The 25,600-nt window shown below is 37.2% G+C and overlaps 1 protein-coding gene across 5 annotated transcripts; it reads left to right on the forward strand.

Moving 5' to 3' along the window:
* The first annotated feature begins 1,909 nt into the window (after positions 1–1,909).
* C1D (C1D nuclear receptor corepressor) lies at positions 1,910–24,082 on the forward strand. Of its 5 annotated transcripts, none has more exons than XM_032177321.2 (6): positions 1,946–2,005; positions 11,832–11,908; positions 17,975–18,121; positions 18,878–18,944; positions 19,241–19,296; positions 22,221–24,082. In XM_032177321.2, exons 3-6 carry the CDS (start codon positions 17,984–17,986, stop codon positions 22,383–22,385), a joined length of 426 nt encoding a protein of 141 aa, XP_032033212.1. In that variant the 5' UTR covers positions 1,946–2,005; positions 11,832–11,908; positions 17,975–17,983; the 3' UTR covers positions 22,386–24,082. The 5 variants fall into 5 exon arrangements, with proteins under 5 accessions (XP_032033211.1, XP_032033210.1, XP_032033212.1 ...); XM_032177322.2 differs by having other exon boundaries at positions 1,946–1,992; XM_058428875.1 differs by lacking the exon at positions 1,946–2,005 and adding an exon at positions 11,369–11,601 and having other exon boundaries at positions 22,221–23,061.
* The last annotated feature ends 1,518 nt before the right edge of the window (positions 24,083–25,600 follow it).

Raw genomic sequence — 25,600 nt, forward strand, 5'->3', positions numbered from 1 at the left:
TTCTTTGCGATGGGTTCAAACATCCTCCTTTAGCTTGGAGAAGTTTGTTATTACCAATCGTCTGAAGCCTTCTTCTCTCAATTTGTCAAAGTCATTCTCCATCCAGCTTTGTTCCATTGCTGGTGAGGAGCTGCATTCCTTTGGAGGAGAAGAGGCACTCTGATTTTTAGAATTTTCAGCTTTTCTGCTCTGATTTCTCCCCATCTTTGTGGTTTTATCTACCTTTGGTCTTTGATGAAGGTGACGTACAGATGGGTTTTTGGTGTGGATGTCCTTTCTGTTTGTTAGTTTTCCTTCTAACAGTCAGGACCTTCAGCTGCAGGTCTGTTGGAGTTTGCTGGAGGTCCACTCCAGACCCTGTTTGCCTGGGTATCACCAGCGGAGGCTGCAGAACAGCAAATATTGCAGAATGGCAAATGTTGCTGCCTGATCCTTTCTCTGGAAGCTTCATCTCAGAAGGGCACTCAGCTCTATGAGGTGTCAGTTGGCCCCTACTGGGAAGTGTCTCCCAATTAGGCTACTCAGGGGTCGGGGACCCACTTGAGGAGGCAATCTGTCCATTCTCAGATCTCAAACTCCATGCTGGGAGAAGCACTACTCTCTTCAAAGCTGTCAGACAGGGATGTTTAAGTCTGCAGAAGTTTCTGCTGCCTTTTGTTCAGCTATGCCTTGCCCCCAGAGGTGGAGTCTACAGAGGCAGGCAGATCTCCTTGAGCTGCGATGGGCTCCACTCAGTTCAAGCTTCCTGGCCACTTTGTTTATGTACTCAAGCCTCAGCAATGGCAGACGCCCCTCCCCCAGCCTTGCTGCTGCCTTGCAGTGGGATCTCAGACTGCTGTGCTAGCAGTGAGTGAGGCTCCATGGGCGTGGGACCCTCTGAGCCAGTCACGGGATATAATCTCCTGGTGTGCCGTTTGCTAAGACCATTGGAAAAGCACAGTATTAGGGTGGGAGTGTCCCAATTTTCCAGGTACCGTCTATCATGGCTTCCCTTTGCCAGGAAAGGGAATTCCCTGATCCCTTGTGCTACCCAGTGTCTGAGAAGCCCCAGTGAGATGAACTTGGTACCTCAGTTGGAAATGCAGAAATCACCCGTCTTCTGGGTCGCTTATGCTGGGAGCTGTAGACTGGAGCTGTTCCTATTCAGCCATCTTGGAACCTCCCCCAGAACTTTAAATATTACATATATGGTGCTTGTTCAAAATGCTTTTACATGCATTTAATATATGGACAACTGTTTCATGCATAACTTTTTATCAAATTACGACTGTGGAATGACAAGTTACAAATGTTAAGACAATGCTCAATCGCTTATACTACACTTTCAATGAACAATATGTACAGTTTCTGTTAATGACTTTATTTTCTATTATGTTTGTTCTGATTGCATACATTGAAATGCAATTTTACATTTACTTCAAACTAATAAAAAATTTGGGCTCGTATTTTGCACATATTTTCACCATTTTTCTACTAATTCATTTTTACTGTATTTTATAGGAGTACCTTTTACTGACAGATTGGAAAAATAAAGAACCCATTCTTCCCCACGGATAATCTAATAAAGAACCTGTTCTTCCCCATGGATAATCTGGGAAGCTGCTCTAAGAGGCTCATCTAGAGGCAGACAATAAAAGGGTAGTAAGAATGAGGGCCCCGGAAAAAGCTTCTGGGAAAGTAAAAACCCGAACAAAGTTTCGGTAACTAAGATCTTTTTCCTGGTTAAATACACTCAGCCTGTATTTGGGGTGAGTGTTGGTCGGGTACAAACGTAGACAGACGTTCCCAGAGTGCCGCTGCAATCCTCTCCCACAACATGGGTCTCAGCTGCTCAAGATGAGATTTGCCTTCAGAGAAGACAAGGGGGAAGGGGGCGTGGCGAGCAGCGTGAGATCATCGGAAAGCGCCGCTCGTGGCGCGGGCAGAGCCGGCGCGTCATTGTCGTCATCGTGGCCCGACCGCTTTCCGGAGACTGAAGTTGAAGGCCCTGAGGTATTTTTCAAAGGTGTAGTTTCAGTTTTTCTCCTGCTCCTGTTTAACTCCGCTTTTCCTCTCCTGGGATTCCTCTGTCATCCTCTGGGCAGACAGAGAATCGGAGTTTGGCTGCGTACCCTTCCAGGAATGCAGTCTCTCACAGCTCTTCGTTGGGGCAGCATTGTTGCACGTCCCCCCACTTCCGCTTGTTTTGGGGCTGCTTGCAGGCTTTGGCTTACCCTGGCCCCTCATTTCTCTCTCTTGCTCCGGTCTCTCTTTCTTCGTTTGTTAACCACCCCCTTCTCAAATCTTGGAAGACGAAGACATTAAAAACAAAAATCAAAAAACATTGAAGTCTTCACAATTTTCAGCTGTCTTCAATCTTGCTTAAGGAGAGAGGCTAAAGTGAACGTCTAGGGGAGTAACTTTACTGTGTTAGCTCCGTTTATCATTCACATTCACAGACTGCCTGCTGCTGCAGTGTTAGCCCGTCTGAGATAGTGGGCTAATTTCGACCTTTAGCTAAAATCTGTAGTGGGTAATCCAAGAGAGTAGTTTTTCTTGATGACCCGGACAAGTTCAGTGTGACTCAAACTTGTTTCAAAATAGCTTTAATGTCTTCATGTTTGCTGACTACAATTCAGTTTTGGCTTGATAAAGATGTATTTGTCACCATGAGATGTTTGCTATCCACTTATTAACCTATTAGGACTGTCTGATGGTAGACTGAACCAAGACTTAACCGTGATTTTTTTAAAAATTAAATTTAAAAATTTTGTGGGTACATAGGTGTATATATTTATGGGGTACACGAGATGTTTTGATACAGGCATGCAGTGTGTAAGAATCTCATGGAAAATGGGGTGTCCATCCTTTCAGGCACTTATCCTTTGTGTTACAAACAATCCAGTTATACTTTTAGTTATTTAACCCTGTATTTTTGATTCAAAAACAACAGATTAGCCCTATTGAAGTACAGAGAAATGTTTGTGTTTGGTGGAAGTGATAGAACTCGTTGTTTTGTGGAAAGATAATGACAAGTGTGAATAACGTTTTTCAAAATAAAATTCTCAGTCAAAAGATATTACAGCTGCCTTCAGTTAGCTGTGTTGTATGTATCACAGTTCAGAAGTAATGTAATTTTTTTCTTAACTGCTTTTACCTTTTCAAATGGCTCTTCATATGTATTATCTCAGCTACTGTTTCCAAAGAGTTGACTCTAAATAGCTCAAGCATGGCTCTGAATAGTTCACATTGGATCAGAGTATTTGATAATTTTCACTTTTAGTAAAATACTATGTAATGTATTGAGTGCTAACTGAGCCAGGCCCCGTTCTAATGGCTTTTATCTAATTTATTTAATCTATGCAACAACCCTATATACTGTTATTTCAGAAATGAGATAATTGTAATAAGCAACTTAATAAGCAGCTTCCATATGTTTTGGAAGGTAATTTTGCTGCTTGATTGCTGTAATTTTGGAAATGCTTTGAATTAAACATTGAATAGAAGTAAATTTAATGTAATTGTTCATCTCGATCTTGAGCAATATCCTCGTAATTTATGTACTCTCCTATTAGACTTTGGGATAAATTTATTTTTAGATGTTATTATATTTTTTAGAAAAGGAAGAAGTATATTTACTCAGGGATTGTACTGTGGGACTGAAGGAGAGTTACAGACAACACTAACATGGAGTCACTGTTTGTCCAAGACAGCAATATTTATTGAGAACTTGTGTGTACATTTCATTGTTATTTTCTCCTAAGATAATGCAGTGCAAAAAAGTCATTACAGTAATTCATTACAGTAATAGAATTGTGGTGCAACAACAGCAGATGGCTCCCAAGTTCCAAAAAACAATCATGTTGGATTTGTTCTCTGGCTTAGTTCATAACTGTATAATTATTTGGTGTAGAGATGGGAAGAGCCCTGGAATGTACGTTATCATATGTTTGTTTAGATCCATGTGGTGACTTTCTAGTATCTGTAAGCTCAAACTGTAATCTGATATTAAGAGTTTCCAAATTTAGGTCTTAGGTTACTTTGATTGGTTTTAGTTAGTAAACAAATAGTTGCTAACTACCTAATACATGACAAGACATTATGTTAGTGATGTGGAGTTCAAAATGTGCCTCGACATGAATCTTGCCTTGAGCAATAGCCCAGTGAGTAAATAACCAATGGAAAGGTAAGAGCAGAGGAGTGACATGATCTGACTTAGGTTTGTTTTATTTTATTTTATTTTACCTTACTTTATTGTCTTTTGTTTTCTTTTGTTTCCTTCCCTGCCCTGCCCTTCCCTGGCCCACCCTGCCCCACTCCACCTTGCCCCTCTTTTCTTTTGGAGTCTCACTCTGTTGCCCAGGCTGGAGTGCAGTGGCATAAACTCACTGCAACCTCCGCCTCCTGGGTTCCAACGATTCTCCTGCCTCAAGCCTCCGGAGTAGCTGGGATTACAGGCACCCGTCGCCATGCCCAGCTAATTTTTTAGTAGAGTTAGGGTTTTTTTTTTTTAGTAGAGTTAGGGTATTTTTAGTAGAGTTAGGGTTTCACCATGTTGGCCAGGCTGGTCTCGAACTCCAGACCTCAGGTGATCCGCCTGTCTCGGCTTCCTAAAGTGCTGGGATTACAGGCGTCAGCCATTGCCTGACTTACGTTTTAATAGAATTTTCTCTGGCTGCTGTGTTTAAGAATAGTTTGTTGTGGGGTGGGGTAGGTGAAAACCAGGAGACTAATCACGGAGGTGTGGTTCAGATGAGATGATAACATCTTAACTGGCTGGAAAGAAGTGAAGGTGGAGAAGCAGTTTAATTTTAGATGTATTTTCTAGGAAAAGCAAACAGAATTGCTTACAGATTGAAAGTGAATTGTAAGAATAAGGTTATTGTCAAAGTTTGGGGCTTGAGCAACTAGAAGAATGGAATTGCCATTAACTGAGAAGTAGAGAACTGTGGGAGGGGCAGGTTTGTGGGAAGATTCCGAGTTCAGTTAAGGACATGATAAGTTTGTGATGTCTGTTAGTCATCTAAGTGGAGATGTTGAGTAGGCAGTTGAATATGTTCATTCTGGACTTCAGAGTGGTCATTGCTGGAAACAGACATTTGGGAGTTGTCAGTGAACAGATGGTATTTAAAGTTGTGAGACCGGAGACAGTCGTTAAAGGAGTAAATGTAGACAGAAAAGAGAAGGGGCACAAGGCCTGAGTCCTTAGGCATTTTAACATTAACAAGTTGGGAAAATGAGGAATAACCACCAAATGAGACAGACTGAGCAGCCAGTGAGAGACAAGGACAATTTTGAGTCTGGTGTTGTAGAATTTAGAGTAGAGTAGAATGTTCAGTTTTGTCAGGTGCAGCTGATGGATCAGGTGAAATGAGGATTGACACCTTTGGATTTATCAAGAACTTCAGGAGTGTTATTGATAGATATGTGATAACGTTAAGTCAAGCAGATAGTTACACACCAGTGTGATAACTGTATTACAGTTATGTTCAGAGAACCTTGGGAGCAAAGAGGAAGAAGAGACTACCTTTGTTTGGGAGGTATGGACACCTTTATAGAGGAGGGAGCATTTGATGTAGGTTTTAAAGGATTGATAAGTTTCACTAGGCCAAGAAAATGGAGACTGTTACGAAGAGGAGGTTGATAAGATTTGGGTGTGTGTCCCTTCCAAATCTCTTGTTGAAATGTCACTTCCAGTGTTGGAGGTAGGCCTAGTGGGAGATATTTGGGTCATGGAGGCAGATTGAATACCTTGGTTTGTCCTTGAGGTAATGAGTTGAGTTCTTATTGGTTCACTCCCAGAGTCGGTTGTTTAAAAGAGCATGGAAGTTCCTCTTTCTCTTGCCACTTCTCCTGCAATGTCACATGTCTGCTCCCCCTTTATCTCACCAAAAGCAGATGCTGGCACTATGCTTCTTGTGTAGCCTGCAGAACTGGGAGCCAAATCTAACCTCTTTATAAATTACCCAGCCTCAGGTGTTCCTGCATAGCAGTGCAAAACAGAGGAACACGGGTATTCCAAGTAGAGGGAAAGAACTATGACAGGACCTCAATTCCCTTCCTTCATGGTCACATCTCCCAGTTAGCTGTTTTAAAGATGCATTTGCCAGTCCTCTTTCCTCTGTGGCCACTTGCTAATGCCCCATGTTTGGTAGCCAGGCCTACTGAACGTTGCTAAGGAAATTGGAGATTCTAGTCATGTGGAGTAGTGACAGGAACAGAAGTTGAGTGTGATGTTGGGGAATAGAGTAAAGATGGGAGTTAAGGCTGGAAGGGTTAGAGGAATAGACTTTCAGGGAGGAACAAACCTTATATGTTGTATTAAAGATTTTGTCCAGAGAGCATCCCACACAAATCCACTGTTGGGATTTGTGAGGGATGTTCCTCCTCCATTCGATTTGAGTTCCATTCTGCCGAGCTTTACCACTTATCAGCCCTGTGACCTGTTTCTGTTGTGCCATCTGTAAAGTGAAGCTAGTATTAGTGCCCAGTCGTAGAGTTGTGAGAACTCTCTCCATCCGCACTACAGTTTTTGTCTGCTTAACTCATCTCTGTCATCGAGTGCTTTCTTCAGGAAGCATTCTGTCTTCCCTCAGATTAAGTCATGTCCACTAGTTTATAGTCTCATAGCACGATTTATTTATTCATACTACTGTTGTAATTTTATATTTCTGTGATTCTTTGATTAATGTCTATCATCCACACTAAACAGTAAGTGCACAGCAGGCAAGTTTTTGCTCACTATTATCTTCCAAGTATCAGGGCTGCCTATCATAGAGGCTAATTAAATATCTATTGAATAAGAGAGTCCTTAGTGTCTGGCATGTGGTAAATGCTCAGTAAATATTATTCATTTACATGACATTGTGCAATAAGTGCTGAGGAGGTATCAGGGATAAATAAAGGAACTGTCAGGCAACTGACAGAGGACCTGTTGAGGTTGGGTAGCATTAATTTATGTCTTTTGTGAATTTCATTAGGAATGAATGTTCAGTAGGCCTAGAGCTAGAATGGTTGGCTAGGGGGCAGAAAGAGAAGATGAGAACTTGCAAAAGCATCTTTAAACCAGTTGACTGGGAGGTATGGCCATGTAGCAAGCAGGCCAGAGGAGGCTTTTGTACCATGAGAATAGAGGAAAATAGCCACCTGGTGGCTAGACAGTTTAGGTTTAGAAAACATTTATATGGTTCTTTGAATGTAACAGTGGTAAAGAATGTAGGTTTAATTGTTGCTGCTAAGTAGGGGGAAATGACATTTTTATCTGGTATGTTTGAGAATAAAGTAAATTTCAAAATTTGAGATGATTGAAGTTTTTATTTATAAACTTAAGTATTATTATAATGTTACATATTTTATTCTTTAAAAATTATAATTCAGAGAATGTAACAAAATGTACTTCCTCACTTTCTTGCTTTTTGTTTCCCAGAGGTGACCACAGTAAACAGCTTCTTTTGGATCCTTTAAGAAAACTTACATGCATATACCATAGAAATATGCCTCCACACTCATATATCTCTTTTTCTTCAAAATAAATGGGATGGGCTGGGCATGGTGGCTCACACCTCTAATCCCAGCACTGTGGGAGGCTGAGGCGGGCAGATCACCTGAGATCAGGAGTTTGAGACCAGCCTGGCCAACATGGTGAAACCTCATCTCTACTAAAAATACAAAAAAAAAATATTGAGGCGTGGTGGTGGACGCCTGTAATCCCAGCTACTTGGGAGGCTGAGGCAGGAGAATCACTTGAACCCAGTAGGGGAGGTTGCAGTGAGTTGAGATTGTACCACTGCACTCCAGCCTGGGCAACAAGAATGAAACTTTGTCTCAAATAAATAAATAGGATGTATTATACATGCTGTTCTTCTACTTTTGTTTACTTAATATATCTTAGCAATCTTGCTAAGCTGTACCTCATACCTTTTCACTACCGCAGAGTATTTTAATAGGAGGGCATATCATAATTTATTTAACCAGGTTCTAATAATGAATGTGTGGGTTGTTCTGTTTTAAAGTTTACTGTTTTAAAGATCATTGCAGTGGAAGTCCTTAAACATTATCTTGTGTTAAAATATACTTTGAGAAGTAAAATTGCAAGGTCAAAGCACGGGTACATATGTGATTTCGAAGCATAGTGCAGATTACCTCACAAAAATGCTAAACTAATTTATACCCTAATAGTGAATAGGAGGCTGTTCTTAGCTCACCTTTGTCCATTTTAGTGCTATTAATCTCTTTAATTTTTGCCTGTTTGACAGATGAAAATGGCATCATATTTTAGCGATTTATGTTTCCTTAATTATCAGTAAGGCTGAATAGCTTTCTTTATGCTTATTGGTCATCTGGATTATTTGTGAACTGTTGATTTTCTTTGCCCATTTTTCTTTTGGGTTGTGTGTACTTTTTTTGTTATTGTTAAATTGATTCATAGAGGTTTTAAAAAAATCTTTGTGTTGCGTATGTCTTTTTGTAGTTTTTTATTTGACATTAGTCTTGGGTATTTGTTTATTTGTTTATTTTGCCTACATTTTTAAGGGCCAGGTAAAAATACAAGAAATTAGGATTTTTTTTAAAAGAAGAAATTTGCTGGGCTGGATGGCTCACACCTGTAATTCCAGCACTTTGGGAGGCTTAGGTGGGCAGATCACAAGGTCAGGATTTCAAGACAGCCTGGCCAACATGATGAAACCCCGTCTCTCCTAAAAAAATACAAAAATTAGCTGGGCATGGTGGCATGCGCCTGTAAAAGGCAGGAGAATTGCTTGAACTTGGGAGGCAGAGGTCGCATTGAGCTGAGATTGAGCCACTGCACTCCAGCTTGGGCGAGAGAGCAAGACTCTGTCTCAAAAAAAAAAAAAAAAAAGGAATTTGTGATACTCTTGAAATAAATAGACACTCTAGAATGTGAGCCTTTTGTTGGAAATGTTAGTAATACAAACTTCATTTGAGACTATATGTTCAGCAACTATCACAGATGTAGTGAGCATCCAGTAACCTTCCTCTCCCTCATCCCAGTTATATTTGGAATTGAAATGAGATGTAATGGAGCTGCTTAAATATTCTAGACGACACCTTCTCTTTAGTTATTCTCCTATATATGAACTGAGTTGTATTCTAAAAGCTAGTTTGTGAGTTAGCCATCTAATTTCACTATAGAAATAATGTACATAGGTTCTTATCTTTGCTCTCAAAGTTGTAATAATTTGTGGAGGCTACTTTTTTTAAGCAAATTCAAAATGTTACATAATTTTACCCCTCTATACTTCAGTGTGCATCCTCAAAAGACAGGGAAATTTTCTTATATAACTGTATTGCTATTATCATAGATGACAGAATTATCAATAATTTGTTGGTGTCATCTAATACTTTGTCCATGTTCAGATTTCTTTCTCACAGAACTATCTTTTTACACTTGGTATATTTGAATCAAGATCCAAACAAGGTCTATGTATTTCATTTGGTTGTTACATCTCTTAAATCTCTTCTTCCTCTTTCTTCCCCCACTTTTTTTTTTTTTTTTTTTTGCTTCATGCCATTGACTTGTTATAGAAACCTGGTCAGTTGTCCTGTAGGGTACTGTATTTCTCACTCCATATTTGTTTACTTTCCTGTGGTGTTAATTTGTTCCGCTATCCTTTGTATTTCCTATAAAATGGAAGTTAGCTCTGTAGGCTTAATTGTTCAGATTCAGCCTTTTTGGGAGTTGGGAATGCTTTGCAGATGGTGCTGTGTATGTTATATTGCCTCACATCAGGAGGTTCATAATATGTGCATTTCACCTACTTTTAGTGATCTGTTGGTGGTCATTGCCTAAACCTGTAATTTCATTAGGTGTTGCAAAGTCATGATTCTTTTTTAAGTTGTCATTTCTTCCACATTTGTTAGCTAGAATTTGAAGTCTAGTTCTGTTACTTGGGAACCTGATAATGAAAATAACAAGCTTGTTGTAGGAAAGTATTGTCAGAGCAACAATATTTGTGATGCCAGGAATGCATCTTAGTGTAATAGACTTTAAAAAAAAAAAAAAAAAAGGATGTGGGCCTTGCTCTGTTGCCCAGGCTAGAGTGCAGTAGTGTAATCATAACTTACTGCAGCCTCGAACTCCTAGACTCAAGTGATTCTTCACCTCAGCCTCCTGAGTAGCTAGGACTACAGGTGCATGCCATCATGCCCAGCTAATTAAAAATATTTTCTTTTTTAGAGATGAGTCTGTCTGTGTTTCCCAGGTTGATCTTGAACTCCTGGGCTCAAGTGATCCTCCTGTCAGTCTCCCAAAGTGTTGGAATTACAGGTGTGAGCCATGGTGCCTCGCTGTGATTGTCTTTTTAATGTTTCACCTTGGTTTGGCTGTAGCCCCTAGATATTCAGTCAAACATGAATGTAGGTGTTGCTGTGAAAGTATTTTGAAGCTATGATTAAAATCTATAATCAATTAAGTAAGGGAGATTATTCTAGATCATCTGGGTGGGCCTGATTCAATCAGCTGAAAGGCTTTAGAAGCAGAGCTGAGGTTTCCCTGACAAAAAAGAAGAAATTCCACTTGTAGACAGCAGTTTCAGCTAGTAGCCAAGAGTTCCAGCATGAGTTCCTTCCTTGATAGTCTGCCCTATGTAAACCAGTTTCTTGCCATAACTCTCTTAATATGTATCTCCTACTGGTTCTGCTTCTCTAGTTGAAACCTGACTGGTGCAAAGGGTAACTCCTCTGATGCTCCTGTTCTCCAGCTAAATAGGGTGGGAAGCGGTAATAAGGGTCAGAGAACTTACATTGTTTAGGGTAGCCATATAATTTTTTGTTCAAACTGGGACTTCTGAGAAAGAAAGGAACTGAGTTGATGGCAAGCTGAAACAACAGGCATAAGGTGGAACTGTCTTGGGCAAATTGAGAGATACAGTCACCTTGTGTGTCAGCCACTGGGGATACAACATGAACATGACATAGCCCCTCAAGGAGCTTGTAGTCAAAGGAGAAGTCAAGTAAATAAAAATACATTAAGAGATAGTGTTTTAAATGACATGACAGCTTATAGCTGTTATATTTGTCCAGACAGAGAGCATAGAAGGAGAGCATGCAGAGAAGTCTTCATTGGCCGAACTGAAACCTAATTTTTACCTCCAAAGATAAGCAGCATTTGAAAAAAGTGGAGTTGGAAGGGCATTTCAGGCTTAGAGGATCACACAGGTGAAAGTTGAGAGTGAAAGAGCATGGCATATTGGGAAAACTGCCATCATGGCCACAGCTCTAGGATTGGAAGAGGGGAGCCATGAAAGATGAGGTTAGGCAGACAAGCAAGGGCCACATCATAATGGGCTTTGCATCTGTGCTGAGGGGTTTGGAGCTATCTTCCATGTGGTAGGGAACTGTTGCAGAATTTTAAACAGAGGAGTACCATGACCAGACTATTTAAAGCATATTTTGTAGTATTCTAAAACTGGGAGTGGAGAAAAATTGATAATAGGGACACTACTCAAAGGCTGTTGAAATAATCTAGTCAGTGAGAATAGAGGAAAGCTTGTGGTGTAAGGAGATTAAGGAAGCCATATTGACAGGACTGATTGGATTTGGGGTGCCTCCCAGGTTTCTGCCTGGATTGGCCACCCTGAAGTGGAGAATTAAAGGAAAGAGGTAGCTGATGACTTCAGTTCTGTATGTGATGCTGTGCACTCTTCTTTTCTCCTATTGGTACTTTAGCTTCTGTATAACCAGTGGGAGGAAGGACTGAGTGGCAGTAACATCTGTTAGGGTTACTGGGCAGCATCCCCTCAACCCAGGTCTTTAGTCTCAGCCACACCTTACTGAGTGGTGAAGAGAAGCAAGTTTTCTCACGCCCTCTCCGTCTGTCTCTACCTCTGCAGCCAGTGTTTTAGAAGGAGTATGTGGAAGGGCAAGGAGTACCTATAGAACCCGGGAGGAGGGTGAGGAGCAGAGCTGGGTGAGTTCTTTTCTTCTTTGGAAATTTTAACATGTACAACTTTAGGCATGTTCTTTAACTTCATTGTGGCTCAATTTCTTCATCTGTGAGGTTTAGATGAACAAGTGTATGTGGAATGCTTAGAGTAGTGCCTGACACATAATCAGTGCTATTCAAGTGTTTGCTGCTGATACCGTAGAGTCACTGCTTGATCCTGGGGTCAGAGTAGCTAAGGGGACAGAGGGAAATTTCTGCACTTTTTCTGTGGAAGGAATAAATACTCAGCAACTGCCTATATAAAATGTTAGTAGAAATCACTTGAATTAGGAGGAATTTCTCATAATAGAAGAGGCTTTATTTTTTAGTCCCCCTTGCCTTTATTTTTTTAGTTAGGGAAAAGGCAAGTGGCTCAGTTCAGATTTAATGAGGGCAGTTATTCTTACTTACTACCTTGCTTTCAGTGTTCACCCTAACCTGTTCTAACAATAAATAACTGCTTGTTTATTGGGGCTTAGGGACAGGGAATAATTGCAGGAAAAATCTCTACTATGTTCTTCTGAAGAAAGGAAATATTTTCTAATAGGAAAATTTGATGAAAAAATTCACATTTAAATAAAGACCTTTTTGTGTTTTTTAAAAATACGTACAGTATTTGTTAAGAGCTAAAATACTTTAAGTGCCTTATTTAAGTGTTTTTATTAAAAATTTAATATGTGCTTTTTGAAATAAAATGTAAACAATGAAGAATGAAGAGTTAAAAAAATGAGTCTGCTTTGAACCTGTTCCCTAATCCTTGTCTCTTTTCAGAGAAAATGTATATTTTTTGTATGTTCTTTCCAGACCTTTTTCTACATGTATGTATATACAGTTTAAAAAAAAAAAAACCAAATGGCATATATTAGGCACATTATGTGTTATATACAATGTTCTCTGTTCTCTGACTTTTTCCTTCTCATTGTGTGTCACTATATATAGATTTACTTCTTTATTTTTAAAAGACATGTAATTTTCTCAAGGATGAATATGGTGTAATTCATTTAACTGTTTCCCAGTCGATGACTATCTAGATTATTTCCAATATTTTGTTATAGTTTATTTCAACAAACGTTTATTGACTGTCAGGCAGTGATTGTGAACAGATCACAAAAATTCCTGCTCCCATGTAGTTGCCTTTTGGCGGTAGACTGTCAACAAATAAATATATGTTAGTTGATATTGAGGAATGTAAGGTCGGGGAGGAGATAGGGAGTGAGGGGGAGGGGTGTGCATTTTAAAATGGGGTGGTTAAGAGTGATCTACCAATAGATGACATTTGAGTAGAGATCTGGTGAAGGTAACATAATGAGTTCTGAAGGTGTTGGTAAGGGAGGAAGAGAGGAATAGAGTATTCTAGGAAGGAGAGAAGCCCAAAGGGAGGTAGGTATGTGCCTGATGTCATGGGGGAAGAACAATGTGGCTGGGAGTGAAATAAGCAAGGGAGAGTGGGAGGTGAAGTCACAGAAGGTGATGGGGAGTCAGGGCAAATTGTGTTGAGCTTTTTGAACCCACTGTAAGGATTTTTAAAAGATAAATATATATATTTTTTAATTTTAAAAATAGAGTTGGGGCCGGGCGCGGTGGCTCACGCTTGTAATCCCAGCACTCTGGGAGGCCGAGGCGGGCGGATCACGAGGTCAGGAGATCGAGACCACGGTGAAACTCCGTCTCTACTAAAAATACAAAAAAATTAGCCGGGCGTAGTGGCGGGCGCTACAAAAAAATTAGCCGGGCGTGGTGGCGGGCGCCTGTAGTCCCAGCTACTCGGAGAGGCTGAGGCAGGAGAATGGCGTGAACCCGGGAGGCAGAGCTTGCAGTGAGCCGAGATTGCGCCACTGCACTCCAGCCTGGGCGACAGAGCAAGACTCCGTCTCAAAAAAAAAAAAAAAAAATAGAGTTGGGGTCTCGCTGTGTTGCCCAAGCTGGTCTTGAACTCCTAGGCTCAAACAGTCCTTCCACCTTGACCTCCCAAAGTGCTGGGATTACAGGCATAAGCCACCGCACCCAGCCTTTAAATATGTATTTTAATTATAGATATGGGGTCTTGCCATGTTGCCCAGGTTGGTCTCGAACTCCTAGGCTCAAGCTGTCCTCCTGCCTTGGCTGCCCAAAATGCTGGGTTTACAGGCATGAGCCACCATGCCGGGCCCACTGTAAGGATTTTTGTCTTATTTTGAAGGAGGTGGCAAGCCTTTGGAAGTTTCTGAGCAGAAGCATGGCATAATCTGATTTACATTTTGAATGGTCTCTCTGTATTCTTGATAATAGACTTTGGCCAGAAGCAAGAAGGCTATTTAGGAAGGCATTCGGGCATGGTTTGATGGTGGTTTGGACCAGGATAGTAGCAGTAGAGGTGGTAGGACATGGCTAGATTCTGGGTGTGTATTAAAGATGAAGTGAGAGAGAGTAGTCAAGGATCACTCTGAAATTTTGGGACTGAACAATTGGAAAGTTGAAGTTGCTGTGAAATGAAATGATGAAAACTGCAGTAGGCAAGGTTAGGAGTTTGGCTTTGGGCAGGTTCCGTTTGAGAATTTATTAGACATCCAACCAGAGATATTGAATATGCAGCTGGAAATGTAACTATGAAGTTCAATGGAGAGGTCAGGGTTGGAGAAACAAATGTTGGAGTCTTCAGTTTACTAAAGCAATTTAAAACCCTCAGTTCACCTAGGAGTAAATTAGAGAAGAGAGTCAGGACTAGCCTCTGGGCACTTCAAGCTTGGTTAAGGGGCTGAGGATGTGAGAAGGATGCATCGAAGAGACCAAGAAAGGAGCCAGTGAGATAGAAAGGAAACCAAGAAAACCAAGAGAAGGGAGTCAACAGTGTCACTGAAGGAGAACTGAGAATTGACCATTGAATTTAACCATGTGGCAGTGTGGGTGACCTTGCCAAGTGCAATTTTGAGAGAAAAGTAAGATCGTATGTTTGTAGGAGATTTGAGAAAGGATAGAAGGAGAGGAATTAGAGACTTAGTATAAGGACCTCTTTTGAGGAGTTTGTTGTAAAAGAGAAAATGGGGCCTTAGCTGGGGGGTGATATGAAGTCAAGATTTTTTTTTTTTTTCTTTTGGTTTCTTTCTTAGATGGAGAAATAAAACATTTAAACTTACGGGTAATAATCCAGCAGAGGGACAATTTGATACACGACAAACTGGAGGAAGTTCAGAGACAAGTTTGAGGAGGACATTTTAATTTATATGCATATGTGCAAGGATTTTTATAGGCTAGATTCTTGTAAGGATTTCCTGAGTCAAAGGGTATGTGCATTTTAAAAACCTGTACCAATTTATATTCCACTTTCAGTGTATACCCTTTCTAACACTGAACATTCTTAATCTTTAAAATTATTGCCAATCTGATAGGTGATGATATCTTCATTATTTTAATTAGTTTTATTGCTTTCTAGGAGCTATTTATTTAGTCTATCTAATTCTTTGTGATATTTTGTCAGATACTTTCTCCTGGCTGTCTCTTGCCTTTTAACTTTGCTTATGGTATCCTTTTACCATGTACGACTTTTCAAAAAGTTTTTATGTAGTTAAGTTTGTCAGCCATTTCCTTTTATAGCATTTAGGTTTCATTTAGATGATATAAATATTTGATATAATCTAATATGTTTATACATTTACATTTTTAATTCATTTGGAGTTTATTTTTGTGTATGTTATGAAAAAGGTTTTCCATCTTTCTCTGTGTTCTTAAACAGCTAAATACCATAGGAGTTAACTGTTTCTTGAAGGTTTGAAAGAAATTACCTATAAAATCTAGGACTAGAGCCTCTTTGTAGGGTAGGTCTTTGACTACTGTGTAATTCTTTTTCTGTGGTTAATGATCTGTATGGTTTATGTACTTCTTTTTAGTTTCGGTAATTGATATCTTCCCAAGAACATCATTCTTTTCATTTACATTTTCAAATTTATTGGTTCAAAATTCTACATAAAGTGAGGAAATACCAAGTCTTCTTTGCAGTATATCCCTATACTTATACCTTTATCTAGGCAATAAATGCTGGAGCTATCCTTTCACAGATCTGGAGATTAGGTTAGCTATTTTCAGCGCTTATGGCTCTGTTCTTGGGGTTCTTTCTAAATTCTTACTCTTTTGTTTGTAAGGTTTCTTGGCTTTGTTTCCTGTTTGCAGTCTGATCCCATTTGCTCTTTTTTTTTTTTTTTTTTTTTTTTTTGAGAGGCAGTCTAACTCTGTTGCCCAGGCTGGAGTGTAGTGGCATAATCTTGGCTCACTGCAACCTCCGCCTCCCAGGTTCAAGCAGTTCTCCTGCCTCAGACTCCCAGGTAGCTGGGATTACAGGCGTGCGCCACCACGCCTGGCTAATTTTTGTATTTTTAGTAGAGGCAGGGTTTCACCATGTTGGCTGGGCTGGTCTCGAACTCCTGACCTCAGGTGATCCGCCTGCCTCAGCCTCCCAAAAGTGCTGGGATTATAGCGTGAGCCACCGTGTCCAGCCCAATTTGCTCTTTAGCTTACACAGTTTCTACTGTTGAAGTCTGCTGGTAGAACTGTGCTTTTCTTGGTTTCCAGCATTTTTATTTTCATGTTTTTCTATTTCTTCTGTCATATTGTAGGGATTTGGGGAAGGATGAGAGGCAAATGCATATTTTCAGTTAACCTTTTGAAATTGGAAATCAGTTCTTTTCTGTGTAGTTTTGTTTTCTTATTGCCTTAATTGCTGGTTGCACAGTAGTTGGATAGTAACTTCACAACTCAAGTAGTAATAGATAGACTTCACTTTATTTTTTTAATGAAATCAAATGTCTCAGTGGAATATACTCATTCAGAAAAAATGTTGATATGTTGTCACTAAATATTCAAATAGTACTTTTCAAACTTAAAAGTAATCATAACATTTAGAACTATGAGGGACTTTACAGATCATTAGACCTTATTTTATGGATGAGGACTTCGAGGCCGAGAGAGATTCAGTGATTTATCTCAGGTGACAAAGTCAGTGATCAAGACAGAAAGCTCAAGTCTCTTTACTTCCATTCTGCTATGCTATTTGCTGTCATACACATTCATGCTGTTCTCCTTACCTATGTGATAAAGGAGGTATTTCTGTTAATACAAATTTTTTTTTTATTCTAGAGATGTTACCTATGACTTGGAATTGCTTCTAAAATTTGGACTTAGATACTTTAATAATACATTGATATAGGTGAATTTTTAAAGCATGGGCTGTCAGAGTATGCACTAGCACAAATGAAAACCATATTGTTTATTTCCCCCAAGTTTCCTCTTTTCTGCTTATGGGCTTTATATGATTTATGGACTCTTTGGATTTCTTATTAATATTTTAAAGAAGCTTAAGGAATATAAATATATATAGGCTTGAAAAATGATTTCTGTGATACGTATTTTAGAACTAAGATTTTTACTTTTTTAGTTTAATATAACATGCTCCTAGATCAACACCTATATTTAGAAGGACTAAAATATATGTTTTTCTAAAAAAAGTGCTTTGCTTACCATTTCTTCTGCAATCATTAGGTGATCTATTTATCAAACTTTAATTGCTTTGCTAATTCAACAGAGTTTTTAAAATGTAGGATTTTGATTATTGCTATCTCATGTTTGGTAATCATGTCTTTGGTTCTTTAAAAGTTCTTTAAAAATACAAAAAAATTAGCTGGGCATGGTGGCAATGGGCCTGTAGTCCCAGCTACCCAGGAGGCTGAGGTGGGAGGATCCCTTGGGCCCAGCAGGCGGAAGTTGCAGTGAGTGGTAATTGCACTATCCTGCGCGACAGAGGGAGACCCCATCTCAAAGCAAGACAAAAGAAAAATGTTGAGGGTTTGGTGTGTATAGCATTAGTGGGCTTCGGTTGGTTCTTCCACAGCCCCCTAAGAAACTTAAGAAGGGGACAAATGGAAATGTAGTTAATCTAGAATTAAATTCTAAAAAGATTTGTCTTCAGGTTTTAACTCTAGTGCCTTTGAAATACATGGTATGACCTATTGATTTTTTTTTTTTTGTAAACTAAAGAACAAGCTCTGTCTCTAATACGAATTCAAAGAATTTAATTTTTTCCAGTCAGCCGTAATGGCAGGTGAAGAAATTAATGAAGACTATCCGGTAGAAATTCACGAGTATTTGTCAGCGTTTGAGAATTCCATTGGTGCTGTGGATGAGATGCTGAAGACCATGATGTCTGTTTCTAGAAATGAGTTGTTGCAGAAGGTATTTTAAAAATGTAATTTCCTAAAAATGAATTTCATAAAACAGAATGCTATTTTATCAAACATGTGGAAGAAGAAACAGATTAATGACCTATGCCCCTTTTCCCCTTTATTTCAATTTTATTAGTGTTTGGGTATTTTTAGGGGGGAAACAAAACAAAACAAAACTCCAGCCTTAGGAAATACCTCCTAACTATGTTTTTAACTTGGTTTTGGAAAAAAAAGGAGCACTCACAGTATTCTTTTTGACAGACTCTATCTTTGACCTTTTAAGTATTACAATGATGTTATCAGGGTTTCTGGAAACTCTATAGGACAAAAACAGTAAATTGACTTTGACAGTCTAAAACAAATCTCATTATGTTTCTTCTATCTTTGGTATTGCCTAAGCCTGCTTCTTATACATAAATGCATCATGTACAATGTTTATATTGATAAATTACGTTTGACTTACAAAGCCCAGACCGTAACTCCCGAAATTAAAATAATTCAAAAGAATTTTTCTTGGGTTGTACACTTTCCTTGTCTAACTAAAGATGATACCCTAAGGTGAAAATTTGTGGACAAAAGTCACTCATTAAGAAAACTTCTTTTTACAAATTATTTTCAGATCATTTGGTTATTGGATTATATGAAGTGAAAAAAATTCTTTGATACATTGTACTTGATAAAAGTTTAAAATGTTATCAGATGGTATTCAAAGTTTGTGTATTTTTTTTCTGTCTCACTTTCTCTCTTTCCCTCTCTTTTTTAACAGTTGGATCCACTTGAACAAGCAAAAGTGGATTTGGTTTCTGCATACACATTAAATTCAATGTTTTGGGGTATGTGTGTTACTTTGGAATTAATTAGAAAGCAAATTACTTATTGTGTGAAAGATGATTTATTTTTAAAATGCTAACAATTTATATACAATTATACTTCATAACACTTTTAATAGATATTTATTTTTAAATCTGGATGCCAGTGAGCCACACATAGATTTAGTATTACATGGAAATTGAATAATTTAAAGTTTGTTTGTAGGACTTTCCTTTTTTGTGAATAACTAGTTTCTTTAATTTGAATGTTTTAAATTAATACACTCACCATTTTATTCCATGAAATTTTTCTCTTGTAGTTTATTTGGCAACCCAAGGAGTTAATCCTAAGGAACATCCAGTAAAACAGGAATTGGTAAGATTTTAATTTATTTTATGTGTTTGTTGTATTCCTGAAGTTTGTCACACTACCTGTGTCACACAAATTAGGGAGAACAGAATTCGAGATGAAATTATGAAAGTGAGCCAGACCTTATTATCTTTGGGTTTTTTTTTCTCTTACCTTTTTCAGATAATTGGTATTCCATATATTATATAAATCTCAGAATGGGAAAATGTTACGATTCTAGTAATTACTTATAACTTACATATTATTTTTCTTATAAATTCTTGAAATCCTGTTTATCTCTAGAACTACTTTTTTTTTTTTAAACTTCTATACAGTTCTTAAAAGTATATTCTAGTTGATTTACTAGCAAAGACGGGAAAGTTTCTCCCTCCCACCTTTTCAATTCCTCCATTAATTCATTTTCTCAGCAGTAAAGAATCCAGTTCAGCAACAAAGCTAAAAGCTTTTTTGGCACCAGCTGTATGTGTACTGTCCAGTAATTCTGCATTAGACATATTTACAACCTGTAATAAATCTTCTAGGTTTGTCTTTGTATTCCATTTAGATGTATAAGTACAGTATATAAGGTCTGGTATCTTGGAGTTTTTGCTGACTTCAAAAATTAAATCATTCAATTTGAAGAGAAAAATTAGAAATCAAACTTATGGTTACCTTCTTGACTTGGTTTTATGAATAAGAATATTAATAAATTGATTATTTGTGTTTATAAAATATAAGGCAAAGATAGATATGAAATACACTTGACATTGTATTCTTGTTCTCAAGTCTTAGGGTAGTTGATATGTATGTTATTTACAACTTAGTAAAGCACTTGGTCCTTTATTTTTTAAAAATGAGTAAGCCAGATCTGTTGTCTTCAGTTTTTCAACATGTAGTCTAAGACATTTCCTTCTTTTAAAGTTCTTGGGGGGGAAAATAATTTTTAAATAAAAAAATTGTGAAAAATATTTAAAGCAAAATATAAAGCAATATGATATGCAGATCTTGGTTTGACCAATGATGCAGCTTTAAACCTTTAAAATGATGGCTTGTATCATCTGTTTTCAACTTCCTAATATAGACTTTACATACAATTTCTCTTTTTTCCATTAACATGAAGTTATTTGGAGTACTTGATACTGTCTTTGTGAAAGGACAAGGTCATTTATTTTCTTTCTTCCTCAGAATCTACTTTTGAAGTAGTACATTAATATTCTAGATGAGGGTTGATGAATAAAAAGCATGCATGAACCTGTTACCCTTTTCTTTTTTTTTTTTTTTTATTGAGACGGAGTCTTGGTCTGTCGCCCAGGCTGGAGTGCAGTGGCACAATCTTGGCTCACTGCAAGCTCCACCTCCCGGGTCCACGCCATTCTCCTGCCTCAGCCTCTCCGAGTAGCTGGGACTACAGGCGCCTGCCACCACGCCCGGCTAATTTTTTGTATTTTTAGTAGAGACTGGGTTTCACCATGTTAGCCAGGATGGTCTCAATCTCTTGACCTCGTGATCTGCCCGCCTCGGCCTCCCGAAGTGCTGGGATTACAGAACTTGTTCCCCTTTTCTGACCTTGTGTAGATGTTACTAATTGATCACAGACTTAGTGTATGATAGGAAACTTATTTGTCATATGTATCACAAATTGGAAAAGTCAGTTTACTCATTCAACAAATATTTGAGTGCTTACTGGGAGCTAGGCATTATTTCCAAGTGAGATGATTCCTCTGTGAATAATGCTGATCCCTGCCCTTGTGGCAGACACCAGACTGTATCTAATGGAGGGAGACAAATAATAAAGTAAACAAATAAGAAATATATATGAATATGTAGTATGTTGGAAAGTTATGGGAACAAAGAAAAAGAGTAGGGTAAGGGGGACTGCAGTGCTTGGATAGGACTGCAGTTTTAAATGCGGAAGTCAGGGCCTCAATGACAAGGTTAACATTTGAGTAGACTGGAAGGAAGAGAGGAAGTGGCCGTATGGGTAATTGAGGAAATATCCTTCTAGGCAGAGAAATAAGCAGGACAAAGACCCCAAGGCAGGATTGGTGTGTGTGTGCTGCAGCTAGTATCCACCATCATAAGCACTGTGCTTTTTTATTCGGACAGAAATGGGGCGTCACTAGAGAGAGTGGAGCAGAGTTGCCAGTCTTTCACAATGAAAACATTTTAAGATGTTTAACTGTGTTGATTATTTTGCATTAACTATGTTGATTATTTTAATAAAGCTTGTTTTGAAGCAGTTATCAGTCTTTTACTCTGCTATTTTATGGCTGTCATCAACTTTATTTCTCCATTTGAAGCGTAAGATAGCCATTTATGCTGATTGTCTCAGAAAATTCACAGTGGTACAGCAACATATTATGTTTCTCACCTTGTAAAGTCTGATTAGAACTGTATATTTTATTAGAAAATTTCATGTACTTACCAAAATTATAAAATTGAATAATTTGTATTTTCATTCTGCTTAATTGTTACACTAGATGGTAATGTGAAAAGATAGTTAAGTACTACCTCATGTATTTCCTGTTTAGAAAAATTTCAGGAGAATTTAATTTGTATTTTGCAAGTATATGAAAGCTCCGGTTTTTTACTTTAGATACAAAACAGTTAATATGTGGATTTATGTTAATGGTGTTTTTAAAAAATGTATAACTACCTATAAACTTTTAATTCGATGTTTATTTTTGGAGTAATGTCTTAGTGTGATTCTAACTCTTTGGAAACAGAAGACTTCTGAAATGACTTTTTGTCTGTCTTTCCCCACCCTCCGACTATGAACTCCAGGCAAGCAGGGAGCATATTTATCCTATTCATTTGCATTTCCTAGCACCATGTACTTTAATAGGCAACAAATACATGTATGTTGAATTTAACCGAGGTGTACAGTATAATAAAATTTAGTGGTGGCGAGTAGCTTAGTAAATCTATTGCCTTTCTTTTTTATCTTTAAGGAAAGAATCAGAGTATATATGAACAGAGTCAAGGAAATAACAGACAAGAAAAAGGCTGGCAAGCTGGACAGAGGTGCAGCTTCAAGATTTGTAAAAAATGCCCTCTGGGAACCAAAACCGAAAAATGCATCAAAAGTTGCCAATAAAGGAAAAAATAAAAGTTAACTTTTTGGTGTTGATGTACACATATTCAAAAAGTACATCTTTTTTTCCCCCCCACAAAATAATTCTGTGGCAGGGCAAGGTTTAAATGTGTTTCTTATTAATATGTAAATTTACAGTAAATATGTAAAACTAAATACTTGCCTCTCCAAAGATCATTATCTTTATTGATTTGCACTGAGGATTTTAACATTGTGATATATTATATATTTATAATTTACCATCTCTTTTGATGAGACTCTTATTTCTTTATATAGGTCTTGCAAGTACCATTTTATAAGCAGCTGTGAAATTTAAGTGAAATGTTCTTTGTAAACATTTGTACTATTTTAAATGAATAATGACCTTATGAAGTATGCTGTCTATAGGCTGAAATTATAGGTACATCTGTTTTCACTACATGACATTAAGAAAGCATGAAATGACTTAAATGTTCATTTTTTTCTGTATAGATACTTTATCATGTTTTCATGATTTTAGGAATTACTGCTTTGTTGATATTCAAAGTGTGAAACTAAAACTTTATGGTTGTACTTTAATTCTTGGCATGTTGCCTCTATGTCTCATTTAAAATAAAATACATTCTCATTAACTTTAGATGGGAAATAAGGTTGTATGTTGATGGATGAATTTTGGCATGATGACTGTACTCTCAATAAAGGCTGAAAATGTTGTATAACTGACCTGTGTATTTTTATCTTTTGAGTAAATTTGCCTTCCAAATTAGGAAGATAGGTTTTAGAAGTCATCACAAATAGAGAAATTCATGAGTTTTTGTTCCTGATGCATGGTGTCCACAGTTCTTTTCATCTCATTTTTTTCAGATTTTTTTATTTCATGTTTTTGAGCTGTATCAAGTACATACAAGTGTTTTGGAACAACTTCTTACATTACATAATGCCACTTAAGCAGATGAGAAGTCCAAAGGAGATTACATTGTTTTTATATTGTGGTTTATTTTTCTGGAATATTAGTTACAGAGAGTACTACATAGTAAACCTTTTCTTAAATGTCTAAGCCCATGAATTTTAATTACATGCCCTTAATGCTTTCAGTGTTTGAATCCATATCATTATGTGTAGGAATGCCAAGTATAGTGAAGTACTTTAATTTTTGAAAAAGGAGTTGTTAAAATTTTCTGTGTGATTAATTCTCCATAAGTAACCTTGAATAAATGGATTTCTTGATTTATGATAGCAGATATTGGAAATGGTCTTAAAATGTAATGGATTTTGTAAAGCATGTTGAACTCTTTCTATGACACATGAAGAGGAAGTCACTGATAGACGCAGAAAGTCTTCTGGCTCTGATGTCAGACAGTTTTTGAAGTGGAAGAACATTAATGAACATTTATAGTTATTTTACTCCTTTTTTTTGCCTTTGTCTCCAAATTTCTAGCTATTTTTAAAAATAACTTCTTTGTGAGAGTAATGTGTTACTGTTAAGATCAAGTGTAGTGTACATGTCTTTGTGTTAATTTATTGCAAAGAAATGTATTTGGATTTCTGTATATTTTCTAATTTCATAAAAGTAAAACAGCTTAAATGAAAAATGTTATACAGTTGCAGAAAATCATTATTGGTTTTAGCTAAGTTATTGGTTTATGAAAGTCCAACTCTACATTCTGTTAACTTGTGTATTCTTAAGTGAGTAATTCTTTCATTGTTTGTCAGTAGAAATAAAAGTTTGAGTATATTCCATTTTATTATGTATAATTTTAAATACTTAGCATAAAATAAGGAGCTGAATGGTTGTAGTGCATTGGGCTGCTTATTTGCTTGTTGTTTGTTTATTCTTTTGACAAATATACTTAATGACATTTATATTGCCAGATACAGTGCTAAGTGCAAGGTTCCAAAGACAATAACTACAGCCTTTATCCTATTTTTATAAGGTGTTAAGAAAAAAATAGTCTTTTTATTCAGTTCAGTTTCTCAGAGTTATGGGAAAATTTATGACAAATTGTGCTCATTAACCTTATTCAGAACCATAAAGGGTGATGTGTGTGGTTGATCTATTTGACTATGGTGCAGTTATTGTTAACATAGTTTGTTCCATGATAGTCTGCTCTAAGTTTAGATGTTAATTACATCTTTTATTAATCTCTTTGGGAATTAACAAGTTGGAGAAGTTGCATCTATAGATATTTTTAAGATTAGAATTATAGCCTATTAATCTTATACTAAATGAGATCTTGCATTTTAATATTATTTTAAGTACAAATTTTTTCTTGTTCATAGTTGTAAGGTGGGAAATCCTTTTAGTAAAACAATACGTTAAGTGAAAAATTGAAGCTTGAATTATGTTACATTCCTGGAATTAGGAAGTTATGTCAGGTTGATTAGTTTTTAAGATATCCTGTAGATTAAAAAATCCTTCTACTTAGCGATTAGAAATGGATTGGCATTATTTCTAAATAAGGTATTTAAAATTGACCAGAAGTGTAGGAAAGACTTCAAAAATGGACAGTGTATTGAATGTAAATGCTTTTTTCTGAAGTAGGTCACTGGAGAAAAAGATCACTCAGTTTATCATACAGTTAAATTATAATTTTATTCAATAAATTACCAGAAATTCTGGCTTTGCAAAGTGACATTAACTGAGAAAGATGTGAACAGTGACTCAGCCTCATGTAATAGCTAAGTTTGGTATCTAAAGGGAAGAAAAAGCACTGACATCTCATTTTCTCCCTTCATAGCATAGTTAGAAAACCTGCTCAGATAAATTCAGTGGCTCTTTTCCTGAATGATCTTGGTAGCAACGTATTTTATATCAATGTGACGTAAACATAATTTACAAATGTAAACATTTTTCTTTCCCTATATTCTGATCTAAAACTCCAGTTTTGGAAATACAAGCCATATTTTGTTTATTTTATATATTGGCATTTTATAGTTGTCATTAACAATTACGTTGGCAGAAAGTATACAGGATTTTATAATGGAATTCTGTAGATTTGTTTCATTTGAATAATTTGCTTAGCGGGATTTCAAGAAAATGATTTGAATGTTTTTTGGTTTGCATATTCATTTTCCTATCAAAGTGGGTGTACAGCCATAGACTACTCTTTAGAATAGCCACCCTCTGACTTGATGTGCCTTTTTAAAGTGCTTATTTATGGCCTAACTTTTTATTATTCCCTGAAGAAGTCTGAGATTATGGCATAATTTTTAACACAGCCAGAAAGATTAGTAAAGTGTTCAGAAAAGAGAGAGCTA

This window comes from Hylobates moloch, unplaced genomic scaffold (assembly GCF_009828535.3).
Source record: "Hylobates moloch isolate HMO894 unplaced genomic scaffold, HMol_V3 SCAFFOLD_15, whole genome shotgun sequence".
Lineage (NCBI taxonomy): Eukaryota > Metazoa > Chordata > Mammalia > Primates > Hylobatidae > Hylobates > Hylobates moloch.

Bases quoted from the DNA above. Each gene is read 5' to 3' on its own strand.
- C1D (XM_032177320.2), top strand. From the start codon at position 17,984: ATGGCAGGTGAAGAAATTAATGAAGACTATCCGGTAGAAATTCACGAG. The intron at 18,122-18,877 runs GTATTTTAAAAA...CTTTTTTAACAG, and splicing joins GAAATGAGTTGTTGCAGAAG to TTGGATCCACTTGAACAAGC. The intron at 18,945-19,240 runs GTATGTGTGTTA...TTTCTCTTGTAG, and splicing joins ATTAAATTCAATGTTTTGGG to TTTATTTGGCAACCCAAGGA.